The sequence below is a fragment of the Mixophyes fleayi genome, chromosome 1, assembly GCF_038048845.1.
Source record: "Mixophyes fleayi isolate aMixFle1 chromosome 1, aMixFle1.hap1, whole genome shotgun sequence".
In the NCBI taxonomy this organism is placed as follows: Eukaryota; Metazoa; Chordata; class Amphibia; order Anura; family Limnodynastidae; genus Mixophyes; species Mixophyes fleayi.
In genome coordinates, this window is record NC_134402.1 from 246,706,337 (window position 1) to 246,721,773 (window position 15,437).

The window sequence follows — 15,437 nt, forward strand, 5'->3', positions numbered from 1 at the left end:
TTATACCTGTCATTTATAAAACCATACACTGCATGGAAATAATTGGCTGGCAGTGATATAATGTTATTTAGTCATTATGTCAAAAACTAGGGCAAGGTTGCAACATATACATATGATATTCATATTCCAGGGAAAAGAAGTCAATGGAGACAAATGGTATGGGTCTCCAAACAAATTATTAGCATCCATCATTAAAAAGATCTTGCCTCAATTGTACACTATTCTCATAGGACTACATGCTGAGGGCCTGAGTCATTAAGGAAAACAAGGCAAAAAAAAAAAGGATTGAATTTGATCCTGGACAAAATCATGTTACAATGCAAGGGGTGCAAATTAGTGTATTATTTTGCACAAAAAGAAAATACTGACTTTTTTGTCATGAAGCACACAAATACTTTATTTTTACACTGAAATTTAAAGTTGATCTAGGACATACCTTACCCCAACTATAAACCTGTCCCCACATTTTAAATTTACCTCCCCCTCCAATGAAACATGGTTTTGCCAAGATGCAAAGTTACTATTTCTTTTTGCTTAGCTCTCTTATAATGACTCAGGCCCTGACAGTGTGGAAAAAGTTAACCCTTTCTCCACCTAATTATGAGAGAGGCCATTAGCCGAGGGAGTTTAAAATCATGTGGTGTGAAACTGATAATGTTACTTACCACTGGGTGGGGGTTTTAAGCCAGTGTTGGAATCAGCCAATAGGAAGGATGTGGGAGTGTCATGGAAAGAATACATCAAGCAGTGTGAGAAGGAGAGAGCTTCCTGTTTCCTGGATCCGGAGACCCACCCACCCGCCCTGGTTTCAGTTTATATGGTTATATTCCCTCGTCATGAGGTGTGAGATTTTTGATTGGCAGGAGAGCATGGCAGCCATAAGTTTGTTAAACATACGGTACTTAATGTGTTGGCAATATAGCCTTGGTTCCCTCAATGTTATTAGACTCGTTGATACTCTAGTAAGGAGTATCAGGTTCTGCCTAGAAAGGGCTTGACCAGTTTGAGTTCAGAGGGTATTGAGTTAATCTTTAGTGTATAGTACCGGCCAATAGATAAGGTGTTAACCTGGGTTGGTGGAAAGGAGGCGATCTTCCACCGTATTGGCTTGTGTTGGTTTTTTAGCTGGCTGCCCTTGCTCTTCGCCACCTCTATAAAGAAAAAGGTCCAAATCGTTTATAGTTTTGATAGTATTGATAGATAAAATAAAATAAAGATAAATATAATAAAATAAAAATAATTTAAAAAATAAATAATAATGTAATAAAAGGACCTTTTTTATTCCAAACTTAAGTCGGTGTCCGTGTCTTTATTTTATGGTTGTATATGTGGGTTTGTTTAAACAAAAGGGGTATGCATTGAAGGGTAGTCAACACTATGCATTTTAAGGAACCAAAATGCGGCACAATGCACTACAGGTCTATAAAAAAAGGCACTCAAAATACACACATCAGTGCTTAACAACATGGGGTACATAGCACATGAGCTGTAAAAAGCATCCAGACATTTGCTTATATTACCTATTGCTGCTTTTCTTACACAAGAAGGATAAAAGCTAATATTACGTTCAGAATGTACCTGTATGACAATACATATTAGTTATTAATAGCAGAAACTCAAATGCCTATAATAAACATATAGTTAAAACATATACAATTCTCAGAGATTTGAAGTTGTGAATGTCCTAGCAATACTTCAGAAACACCTTTTCCCTACGACCAGGCAAGGAAATGGTAAACCATGCACGATGTTATAAATAGTGAGAAGCTTTACTCTGCAGCAGGTCCAACAAATCATGTTAAGTGGGGCTATGACCTTAAAATAAAGTTGTCAGGAAAGTGGGACTACTGCTCTATAGAGGGAGTCTTGTGCAAACAGGACCACGCATTACTGCTATTTCTTTGGGGAAAACACAGTGTTTCAAAATATACAGTAATTCATTTCCACACAAAATGACTTAAGCATCAAGACTTGATAAATGTCCAGTATACAAATCATTTTGGGGGTCATTTTCATCCAGACAGCACATCACTGCTAAGTGAAAAAAACATTGTTTCACTGTTATGATGTCATGTGACTTTGCATGGCAAGACCAATTCTTTTATGAATGGGCAACTACTTGCTCTGGATATGTTTTCCAGATAAGCCACATAAATTCAGAAGTATATGAATCATCAACAAGCTCTGGCAGCCAGGGCTCATTGAAACGGTAGTCAAAAACGTTATTAATAGTATATAAAGACACATATTGTATTGTTATTATTTATCAGAAATAAATAGTCACCCAAACCCTTGTTTCCACAGGCAAACATGGGTAAACTGGCACTTGTAGTTTTGCAAGTGCAAGCATGCTCAAGCAGATAATGGTTTTCCTGGACTTGCTGGGGCTTGCAGTTCTGTAAATTTAATTAACATTTCTCTTTTACACATTACTCTCCCCCACAGCCCAAATAGGTCAGAGGAGTCCCAGTGCTATTCAGCCCAGAGCTGGTTTTCCCTTGAGGGGGAGGCTGATTTTGGCACACATTATGCAATGGGTCTCCCTGTTAGAGTGTGACCAGCCGAGCCTGTCATACCCTGGTGCTGCCATTATGTGGGGACACCACACTGTTTCTTTTAGGGGTAACCAGCCCTATATAACAGTTTTTATTTTACTGTTTTTTTTTTTTATAGGAACTTGTTTAAAACTAGTAAAGATACTGACATACTGATGTCGAGCAAGCATATTTTGAGATACAGCGTTATGATAAATATTGTGCATGTGCTGTAAACCAAAGCACATTTTTGCATCCAGGATGCACAACATGCACCAGACAGAAAGTTTTGAGCAAAGAATCTAATGTACTAAAAAATGAAAACATTCAACCCCTTCTGCCCATTCACGTTTCAATCTTAGCTACATTAATGGCTGTCCAAAATGACTCTGAGGGCCAATAGCTTTCTATTACACAGAAACTGCATACACAGCCTAGCTGGGTCCAAGCAGTCACACACCTGAGGATGTGCAGACAGAATGTATGGTCACGAGACGAGAACGATCTTTGCAGGCCTACTAAAAGCCTTTTATTTTACTAAGTCCAATAATAGCTAAATGAGGGTCAAGCAAGTAGATCACTTGAACTAAACATGAAAAGTTCAATGTCAACAGCAGCTAGTCTAAAGAGCAATGTATGAGTATATACCTATGAAACATGCTCAAGAGGCACACCCAGCACACAAGTCGCAATGAACATACCAAAGCATCTTCAGTAGATTAACAATGCCATTGCAAGTTGGAGTTTGAAGCGGAATGTGCACAGAGCTCTAAAGCCGGAACAATGATGCTAAAAAAGATGCACAATTCTGAATTGCGCTACTGACCTTAAACTAACCCTCTTACGTTGAAATTGGAATATTGTGACAACAAAGCCAAATAGATTAGCAGCAATAACATTCAAATGTATATAGTAGTAAACAATACAGAGACTATTGTTTAAATATTATATATATATATATATATATATATATATATATACACATACATACATACATACATACATATATATATACGTATGTATATATATACACACACATATATATACACAAACAAACACACATATATATATATATTATATATATATATATATATATATATATATATATATATATATATATTGCTTTTTAGCAAATGTACAGGTTTTTTTATGGTCTTAGGGTCACGGCTTGTAAACCTGTCTGTGTGTATGTTGCAATTTTGAAAGAATATAATAGCTCTTACTACAAATTCAAACTTGACTGTATTGTTTTTCTCTATAGGTACATTGTGACAATTATAAATCAGCATACAGCATGCAACCCCAGATTTATCATCGCATGAAATCCCATGGAGAGAATAAGAGTCATATTTTATGTGTGTGGTGTTAGTTTCTCACTATGGTTGTGCAATAAGGAGATTTTGACAGACAACCAGTAGGATACTGTGCTTGCTTTCTATAAATTGCAGACTTGTTATACAATGGATCAAATCTCATGGACTTTCTTTGACAAAGATATACAGAATACTGCATAACCAGTAAATGAACAGTCTATTGTGAGAGGTGACTTCTTATAACAGTAACAAAATAGCAGTTTTTTAGAATTGCATACAGCAACAATTAAAGTTCACTAACATCCAAGGCCTGATTCAAGTGCTGGTATGTGCCGTATTTTGCATTAAATTGAATGCAACTACGTTCAATTAATATTTGAGCGCAAAAGGACATTGTACATTGATTACGCGTATGTATACACCCATTCCACCCTCCTTGATTTCGGAGAGGGTAATGAGCGTATGTATGTAGTGTCTGATTCAAGCTTTGGGCATCTCAAATGTACGTGTTTTTCTGTCGTATCCCTTTTACCTGACAGAGGTCGTGTGTAAGTGCCAATTACTAGTGATGACAGTCACGTATGTATGCTAGAACATGGGTTTGCAATTCAGAAGCAACTGTAAAAATGCATTATATGTAGAGCTGACATTCATAACATCCTAATAAATTAATTTTATTGGGCGGGGGAAACTTTTTTTTTTTAATGTTTTATCATTATATTGTTAACAGGTGACAATAATTGAATATATTTTTTTTCCCTGTGCGGTCTTTGGGACTTTATATTCCAAATATGTATTGGACGTATCCTGCAGTGTCTTTTCTGTTAGAGCAGAGAGCACCGACAGTCATGGATAAAAGTTTTGAGAATGACACAAGTATTGATTTTCAGGTTTGCTGCTTCTGTGTTTTTAGACCTTTTCGTCAGATGTTGCTATGGTATACTGAAGTAAAATTACAAGCATTTCATAAGTCAAATGCTTTTATTAACAATTACATTAAGTTTATGCAAAGAGTCAATATTTGCAGTGTTGACCCTTCTTTTTGAAGACCTCTGCAATTCACCCTGGCATGCTGTCAATCAACTTCTGTGCCACATTCTGACTGATGGCCGCCCATTCTTGCCTAATCAATGCTTGGAGTTTGTCAGAATTTGTGGGTTTTTGTTTGTCTGCCTGCCTCTTGAGGATTGACCACAAGTTCTCAATGGGATTAAGGTCTAGGGAGTTTCCTGGCCAAAATTTCAATATTTTCATCCCCGAGCCACTTAGTTATCACTTTGCCTTATGGCAAGGTGCTCCATCATGCTGGAAAAGGCATTGTTCGTTACCAAACTGGTCCTGGATGGTTGGTAAAAGTTGCTCTTGGTTAATATTTTGGTACCATTCTTTATTCATGGCTGTGTTCTTAGGCAAAATTGTGAGTGAGCCCACTCCCTTGGCTGAGAAGCAACCTCACACATGAATGGTCTCAAGATGCTTTACTGTTGGTATGACACAGGACTGATGGTAGCTCCCCAAACAATCTGAAAGGGTATTCATCAGAAAAAATGTCTTTACCCCAGTCCTCAGCAGTCCAATCGCTGTGCCTTTTGCACAATATCAGTCTGTCCCTGATGTTTTTCCTGGAGAGAAGTGGCTTCTTTGCTGGCCTTCTTGACACCAGGCCATGCTCCAAAAATCTTCGCCTCACTGTGCGTGCAGATGCACTGACACCTGCCTGCTGCCATTCCTGAGCAAGCTCGGCACTGGTGGTGCCTTGATTCCGCAGCTGAACCAACTTTAGGAGACGGTCCTGGCGCTTGCTGTTGGACGTCTTGGGAGCCCTGAAGCCTTCTTCACAAATATTGAACCTCTCTCCTTGAAGTTCTTGATGATCCAATAAATGGTTGATTTAGGTGTAGTCTTGCTAGCAGAAATATCATTGCCTGTGAAGCCCTTTTTGTGCAAAGCAATGATGACGGCACGTGTTTCCTTGCAGGTAACCATTGTTAACAGAGGAAGAACAATGATTTCAAGCACCACCCTCCATTTAAAGCTTCCAGTCTGTTATTCTAACTCAATTAGCATGACAGAGTGATCTCCAGCCTTGACCTCGTCAACACTCTCACCTGTGCTAACGAGAGAATCACTGACCTGATGTCAGTTGGTCCTTTTATGGCAGCGCTGAAATGCAGTGGAAATGTTGTTTTGGGGGTAAAGTTCATTGTCATGGCAAAGAGGGACTTTGAAATTAATTGCAATTCATCTGATCACTTTTCATGACATTCTGGAGTATATGCAAATTGCCAAAATAAAAACTGAGGCAGCAGATTTTGTGAAAAATAATATTTGTTTCATTCTCAAAACTTTTGGCCATGACTGTATACACGTGTTCAAAAACATCCGCCCTGTGATGAATACCAACATGCATGTACCCGATTTAGGTGAATTTTTAAATAAACCGCACAATACGTTAATTTTACGTGCTTTAATGAATCAGGCCCCCAGTGTTAGAACTCCCATCCTATCAATCCTACCCTCGAAAAGATATACATTCATCAGAGTGGGCAGTGAGGTTTCGAAATAACCTTTGAGATTAATAATAGGCCAAATAAAAAGCACTGATACATTCGTCATTATGCAATATTCTCACCTTGAACATGAAGACTGTTAGGCTGCCCCGAAGCATTTGCTATTGCAGGGTACGTCTTTGAATAAGCCCCACCTGTTGACTGGACTTGGGGGGGCTGTGGAGTTCGTCTTTGCATCATACTCAGGGGAGCATTATGTCTCCTTGGGCTCAAATGATGAGGTGAAAATCTAAAATGTAATAAAGGACCAGTCTTTAATTAGAATCCAATGCTTATCTAAAGGTACATAAAATAAATAAATATATTAAAATTACAGGCCATGTTTTTTTCTTATTTCTGATGGTTATGCAATGATTAAATAAGTCATTTAACAGCAAACACCTTTACAAATTACTATATTTTACTCCAAAAGACTATATACAGTATATGATTTGATTATATGCAACAGATAAGATTTTGTAAATGACAATTGCAAAAGACAGAAGGAGACCACATATTATTGGCTGTTGTCAGTTTTGGTAAACATGACTATTTGCATAACATCACAATGAAAGGCGGCGCTAGATGAAACAGTCCCATCAGTCCCATAAAATGGAACCATTCATAGAGAGAGCAGTAATCCAATTAGCCACAGCATTGACAACAAACATGGTACATCTCATAGAGAGGCAAGTCATGGTTCAAAGAACTAAATGTTTGTACAGCAATAACTCACTTTTTACTTTTCTCCTATAAATCAATATGATGGTTGCTAAAACAAAATGTCCAGTCATAAGCAGCTCTAATATTTCAAGGTTAGTAATTTCTTCTGCACCATTGTATCTCAGTTATGTATGAGCTCTGAACAAATCTGCTGACGTACATAGGTCAACATATTGTGTAATGTTCAGCAACATCCTTTAGAACGAGAAATGAAGCCCTTTCACATATGTCTTGTATTAAGAAATAACACTGTAAAACTAAGGACAGAGTAGGTGATAAGTAGTGAATACTTTGTGCACAACTGCTAGACATGTTTTGTGGACATGTTGCAGCGGCTCACGGAGGATTGTCGGGGGGGGTTTCCCCCCACCGACCCAAAAAAAAAAACCAAAAAAAAACCCAAAAAACCGAGAGAGAGCATGCGCAGCAGCTCCGTTTCGCCAGCGCTGTCCTATACAGCAGCCGCGGCGCTGTCTAAGAAGCGTCTGCGGCGGTGCTGTATACAATACAGCACCGCCGCGGACGCTTCTTTGACAGCGCTGCGGCTGCTGTATAGGACAGTGGCCACTTAGTTAGCGCAGGGGGTTTCTAGAGACTCAGAAACCCCCCCTGCGTGCGCCACTGTGTTGTAAACTTATTCAGCAAACTAACACAATACAGATAGCAACGGTAACTCATGCCACCAATCAATTAATTTTGCACTGCGGATAGTATAAATAAAATTTATATTTATTGTTAAAAACAATACATAACCTCACAAATGCTGTGGATCCACAACTAAAAATACATAATCAGAAAATATACCATTTATAACCTGGATGTAAAAAACCCACAAAATATATATTATGTAGGTGCACCTATATACTTCATTAGGATGATAATCATATATGAAATCAATCAGGGTTCAGGCCGGGTATTCGTGGAAGTCACAGTACTGATAAAAGTTTCTTAAGAGAGCATCAGGGTAATTGGCCTTGTGGGATCCAACAAAGAGTGTGAATCCTGGACTAAGGAGCCAAATTCTTCACCGTAGTGAAGTGATGTAAACACACAGGGGTAGTGATCCATGGAGTATACACAGTTTGAATACATCTCTTACCAGATTCCTGGAGTAAAGAATTAGCTGTTTCACCTGATGAAATTGTCTGATGAAAAAGATAGAAAATACAGGCCATGCTCCCCGTTGCCATATCCAGGGTGGCGGAATTTCAGTTCGGAGGTGGCAGTAAATGTATTAATTTAGTGCTTTATGTGCCCCTGATACACTGGCGCTCTAGCTCACTATCCTAGTTCACCTAATGTTGGCCTTGAGGCCATATAATGTGTTTGTTGCCCAATTCCTCATACAATATTTATTCACCATTTGACAGCTTCAGAGTAATTGTGTTTATTTCAGTATGTTGCTGCTGTTTAAATATGTCCATTTGCATACAATATTCTCTATCCAGCATTTATCTCTGCTGGTGGGGCAACGCTGGCTAAAGATTAATGTGAGACTGTGTTCTGAGTGGGCCACGCTGCTATGGTGCTGTGATTGGCTCTGGTGTTCCTGATATCAACTGCAGATCTACATGTGGTAGTCTTCATGATAAATAGATTACAGCCATATTTGCACATAAAAGCACATTTTTTAGAGCATTAAACAAGTGAAATTTGTGTGAATCAGCTGCAAACTAATTATAGTTTGTTAACATGCTTCCCTCAACAAGAACACCAGTACTATATTTATGAGACACTATACATAGAGCAATTTGGAGTTCAAAGGTTGCTTGATTTGCCCCAAACTGGACAATTTACAGATCCAAATTGTTATGGTACAAAAAAAAGATTTAAAAGATGACAACTCACACATAACAATGTACAGACAAGATAGCAGTATCATGGTAAACAATAACACCCTCAGAGGAGACAAAGGCATTGGTCGACATTGAACTTCAAAATTTGAAAAGACTGATTTTCTAAATATTTTTAATACCTAATCAAGAAAGCAATATTACAGCAGAGAAAACAGGCATATGGAATCATATACTGACCACATCACACCGAGTGAAACATGGAAATACACCAGTACTCTGAAGTATACAATCACAGCGGAATTACAATTCATTTTATTTTAATCCATATAAGGCTTTTTGTGTGTTTATGGGAATGCCCCGATAGTTGCTGTTTGTGGTTTTCATTTCGTATGCCGCTGTTCCAGATTCAGTTGGACTGCACAATATATTAAATGAAAACAGAAGGCAGCTGGCAAGCCCATTTCAAAAGTACAAAGCAAGCCAAGTGGAACACTTAATACAAGTTAACTCAGTACTACTTCAGGGCCATTCACTGAATGAATGTTATGCAAAACTCAAATGCATAAATAGTTATGAAAGATGAAGTATGTGACAGTACAATTGTGTCATGCAACAGATTTACAGTGTACACATCTTTTCATTCTAAAATATTTTATATTTAATCATCTAGTGTATATAGGGCTTTTAGAAGCTGTGCTTTTACTCTTTCAGATCTCTGGCACACAATTTGAAGTAGCTTATGGTGACAATGAGTCGATTAAATCAGAGCATATACAAGCAGAACTCAAACAACAGATATTTTCTTGCCTTGATTACATTTCCATGTCTCACTTAACAGGGATTTAAGGGTTTATTTTGGGTGGATTTCATACATTCCATTTCCTTTTTCATGTCCTTCTGCTTTTCTCAACAAGCTTATGAGTAAGTTTACATTCGAATAAGATGATATACAACATGGTGGGCTGCCAGACAAGCCTCTCTTACTAGACTTCTGTAGAATTTATCACGATTTATGAATCACGCCTTTGCATTCTCAGCTTACTCACATATGTGACTAGAGTACTATATTGGATTTCTTTCAATCTAAATTTGTCCCTGAATGAATCACAGTGGGCTGATTCATTAAGAAAGCAAGAAAATGAGTAAATTTGCTCATGGATAAAACCATGTTACAATACAAGGGGTGCAAATTAGTTTATTACTTTGCACATAAGTTAAATACTGGCTGTTTTTTCACACAAATATTTGATAGCTTTATTTTTATACTGAAATTTAAGGTTGATCTAGGACATGATCTACCCCAACTATAAATCTGTCCACACATTTTAAATTTACCTCCCCCTCCATAGCAACATGGTTTTGCCCAGGTGCAAAGCTAGTAATTTTTTTGCTTTCCTTTCCTTAATGAATCAAGCCCATTATGTTTAATAAGAGCACACTGCATATTTATGTAGTCTTTTGCTTGTGCTTATATTGAGCAGGGAATAAGTTTCCTGAAAAGCATAGGAGAGTTGAATTTATTGTAAAATATCCATGTAAATAAAACCTTTGCACGCAACATACACTGAAAATATCAGCATGTTATGAATATAGATTCTTAAAATTTCAAACTGCAGCATATTGCATGGATTAGATGCACAGAGGCATTGTTCTTGGCACCCCAAATAATATCCCATGCTGATTCATAATGTGATGATAGACAATGCAAGCCTCCTGTCGTCTTATCTCTGTTTGATGCTTCCATAGAATGTTTTGCTAAGCAAGCATCTGTTTTAAGCCCAGAAACTCACCAGGATGCCCATCAATTGAGGTACTGACATTTTGCGTCACACATTTAGATAATGAACACAATTGCATTTGCAATGAGTTTTTTTAAAACGCATATACCAAAGCACAAGGAACAATTATGTATGCATTGTTAGATGTGCTTATAACTGAACAATTGCAACTTCACTGATATGTGTCAGACATACTGTAATGGAACAAGTAATGGACACTACTGTTACAATCTAGATATGGTGGCAGTTGTGTGGACAGAGAAACAAGCAATTGTAGTAATTAGCTCTTTCTACATGTCCTGAACATTTCTTCAGCGACATTTTTCTTTCTTTTAAAGTGTTTTCCAACTGTGTATGTCAACTGTGTCTGTGCTTAATATACAACTGTGGCAGATTAAAAAAGGAAGTTCCACTGTCCCCTTATCTCCATGACTTATTTGAAATATAAGACTCCACTGAGGAAAGAAAGTTGTAATTAACAAAGGTGGTGTAAAAAAGTCATAGAGACCTATTTACTATTATGTGTACTTTTGCCCCGTTAATTATAATGTCATCGCAGCGATGACTAATGAATTAACGGTAAATGGTAAATTAAAGTCATGTCGGGACAGCACATCTGATATGAAGCTGTTCCAGCGATGACTTTGTTCTAAAGACAACTCCAGGTTATGAACCGGGTTCTTTACTGCGCATTTACATTATTTAATGCAGGGGAGAGCAGGAAGGCTGCCAGAGAGGGAACTGAAGAGCCCTCTCCTGCAAAGCTCTCTCCATAGAACTGAATGGCTAATGCCATATTCAGATGGCATTAACCACTGGTGTCAAGCTGTGACAAGCTAAGCTTTCCGAATAATGATAAATTTGCCCACACCGCAGTCCTCATTGAGTATTATGGGACTGAGGTTTTGTGTGGTAATTTTTATAATGCAGTCAATTGAACTTTGAAGCAATGATTTTACTTTTGACATCATTTCTATGGTGAGCCACAAACCGGCACATGTATTTCCAAAAAGTGTAATGGGACTATACTGAGGTGATATAGGCACATTTAGGCAAAAACTGTGCACTGCACTTCTATCTTCATTATGGTTTGTGAGGAAACGGGGGGCTACTGGACTGAGAACTATGTAATCATCACCCGTTTCTCACGGTTTATTGTACTTTTTAATCCTTGGCCCAGTCTAAGTATATACACCAGAGCATTGGTGTATTATGTGTATTATTATTTCATGTTATTAGATACATTTTGCCCATACTATTACCTGTGATATTGTATGTAGTATAAATATAAACAATATTGCCATACTGTGTAAAAATATCAGAACAACAGCAGTCATTTTGCTTGTGCTAGCTAATGTAATTACCATTTGTCTCAAATGTCTATTGTATGGGGTGCAGCTGAGATGAGGTTTGTTATCAGAACAATGTCTGAGTTAACTAGCTGGCAGCCCATGTTATGTTAATTAGCTAGGTCAACAGATAACCTGAGAGGTAATGAGGTTAGAACTTCTACTCATATGTAATGTGCCTCCACAGTAATATATTTGTTGAAATAGCATGGGGAAATGTATCAATATGTATCAATATAAATGTAATTGTATCAAAAGGTATCACAGACTTATATTGTGTAACCCTGCTGATATAATGTGTCAAAAGTCTTATTGTTCCATGTAAGTGTGCAGTGTCATTCCTTGATGTACTATTGTAAACCCATGTGTAGTGTATCCAGCCAAAACAGCTAATTGAGTCAAGCCATTCTATTGTCTAATCAAGGTAACAGGGACAGTATGTCTAGCAGCTAAATTGTTGACTGGGAGGCCCCTTCTGTAAAGGGGAGGTTTGAGACATTTGACCCGACTTCCTGGGTACAGAGAAAATGATATAGGGCGAGGAGAATGCCAGGAGAGGATGCTAGTTTGGAGGATCCTGGTGTAGAAGACATCAGTGAAAAGGACTCTGGGCCAGGCACTGTGGTGCTGCTGGAGGGAGCCCTACCAGGACAGGGTTGGTGTGAGCTAGTAACCCAGGCTAGGAGACACCATAACTGTTTTGCTAAACGGTAGTGGTAATATTGTGGGAGGATAAGACCCTGAAAGGGACAGAGATTATGACTTTGGAGTGCTGACTGCAGGAGGCTGCTGGAGGATACGTGCTACCATTTACCCTGTAACTTGTGAACGTCATGTGGTGTTGTGCTGTCGAATTAAAGTCTTATTTTGGATATATCCTGGTCTACCCGAGTGAGTTAAATCCCACAGAGGGTAACTTCCATCCCAGCTAAGGGTGGTATCCTCACATGGTTCCTAAGTGATCAATAGAGACAAGGATAGGATTTGATTTCTATAGAAGAGCCATAATCAGTGTTTATCAAAAGTGCTGTTTAAAAAACCCCAAAAACTTGAGAGGTTTGGCTGCATATTGTGCCGTATGCAACCTATTTTATACTTACAATATTTATTAATGTTTTCTTGCTATATGCCACATCTCATACTGTCTTCAGTGTAAAAGGTCTAAATTTTCATACTGCCAACTCTAAATTTCCATAACGCTACTTCGCTAATTTTCTACTTCGACCAAATGAGCTGATTAGTTCTTCAAGGGAGGATGGAAAAGAGCATGGCACGGAGCCTCGTGGGAGCCCAACGGAAAGTAGGAGTGGTGCGTATTAGGGGCAAGAGGTAGAAATAGAGAGATAGGATGTAAATTAGGAAAAGTTAGTGTCATGCAGGCAAATGGATTGAAGGGAGTGTGGTAGGACAGGTGGTCCACAGTTTTGAAGGCCACAGAATGGTCCAGAAGGATAAGCGAGAAAGTACCCATGAACTTGGGCAAAAGAAGATCATTGATGATTTTGTTCAGGGTGTTTTCTATGCAGTGGATGGGGCAGAAATTAGATTGGCTTGTCTATACCTGCCGTACCCTTTGCACTCAAGTAATTTTGAGGTGAAGGGGAAGAGAAAGACTGGCAGTTGTTAAAAATGTAAGACGTGTTTGTTGGAAGAGTGGAAGATGCCAGTGGAGAGGAATAGGTTGAAGAGGTAAGCGAGGTAGGGGCAGGTGTTGGAAGAAAGGAAGCAGGGAAGGTGAAAGGGGATGGGTTTGAGGGGCAAAATTGAGAGGGGGAAGATAGAAGAGCTTGGCCTTTATCCATCATGAAAGGGCAGCTAGAGTGCAAAGGGGGGTGTTGGAAGGGTAGGAGCACAAAGAATCTTGGCTCGACGAGGAAGGGGAAGGCGAATTGATGAGGGGCCAGACAGGTGGAGATTTACAATCTGATGGTGTCAATTTTGGAGAGGAGTAGGTTGGCAAAGTCAAGCGTGCTAAGGGAGGTGGGAGAGGAGGAGGGGGAGGGCAGAGCAGGGAGTTTAAGATAGGGAAAAAGTGCCAGGGGTTGGAAGACTAGGAGAAAATGAGAGACTTAAAGAAGCATTGTTTAGTGTGGGAGAGGAGAGAGCTGTAGGATTAATTTGAAGTGCAGGAAGTCATTGAATGAGCAAGATTTACTGCAGTGTCGTTTTGGTGGTTCGGGAACATTTTTGTAGGATCCGGGTATGTTTAAAGTGTCATGGTTTAACTTCGTCCTATAGTCATAGAAATGTCCACAGTCTTCTACACACAAACACACCTATGCTCACCATTATTACTTGTGTGCCCCCATCTTGTACCCATCATTGTATTGTTTCAAAGGCATGGGGGGGAAACATAAGCCTGATTTTAAGTCATTCTCTGTCATAGCCAGAGACAAAGAAGATCTGCACTGTACTTTTTGGCCTTTTTTTCTTTCATAATGAATCTTATTTATTGCTTGGGCCAGGAGTGGATGATGTTTTCACAATCAAAAGATAAACAGTTCTGGACAGTTCCATTTAAATATCCTCCACTTGGAACTTCAACAACTAGTACTAGCACTATACAACATTATTTACTCTATTTAGATTTTTCTGTTCTACTCACATATTTCCCTTTGACATATTAAAATAGTATTTTCTTTGGCTCAGTCACTGATGTAGAAAACTATTGCTTAAATGTAGTTTGCTGCTAAAAATGATTTATATAATTATTTTTGCTAACATTATAACCAATGATCGAAATTAAATTTAAAATTGGCAGTAAGGAAAATGTCACCAAAGCTTTAGGGAATTTGATTGGTTTAAATTTGTAGTAGCCTTAATTTTAGATACTTTTTAACACAGACTAGTAAAATCAAAGGACACATTAAGTGATGTATGGTTATCCACTCTATGCCCACCACCTCTCCCATATCTCAAACACAAACACTCATAATGGGACACACACACATATAGAACAGATACTGAGAGTGGTATCCTCTATTCAGAACTAGAGCAATGATTCTGAGTAGTTCATATCAATATATTGATCAAAAGACAAAGCACAAACAGCTACAATGGTGGGCAAAGATATTGGCACCGTCGCACTTTTTTCAAATAACACCCAATTTCCTCTAAATATAAAGTGAAATTAACAACAGTACATATTATGATTTCTCTATTACAGAACTTTTTGATTTTGAATTTAATACTGTATATCCTTTTAAATCAGAAAATGAAAAGAAATGATACTAATAAAATTATTGGAACCCTAGTGTCAAAATTTGGTAGCACAACCTTTGGACAAAATAATTGCAATCAACCGCTTTCTATAGCCATGTATGAGCTTCCTGTACCTCTCTACTGACAGTTTGGTCAACTCTTTTTGTGCAAACTGCTCCAGTTCTCCCAGATTT

At 38.3% G+C, this 15,437-nt stretch overlaps 1 protein-coding gene across 2 annotated transcripts in view; it reads right to left on the bottom strand.

Annotated features, from left to right (window-relative positions):
- Positions 1–15,437, bottom strand: part of GLIS3 (GLIS family zinc finger 3) — a 358,155-nt gene that overhangs the window by 14,297 nt on the left and 328,421 nt on the right. For both annotated transcript variants that reach the window (XM_075191338.1, XM_075191347.1), the window contains one exon: positions 6,480–6,646. In XM_075191338.1, the coding sequence (XP_075047439.1) occupies positions 6,480–6,646 (167 nt within the window). The remainder of the gene's footprint in view (positions 1–6,479; positions 6,647–15,437) is intronic.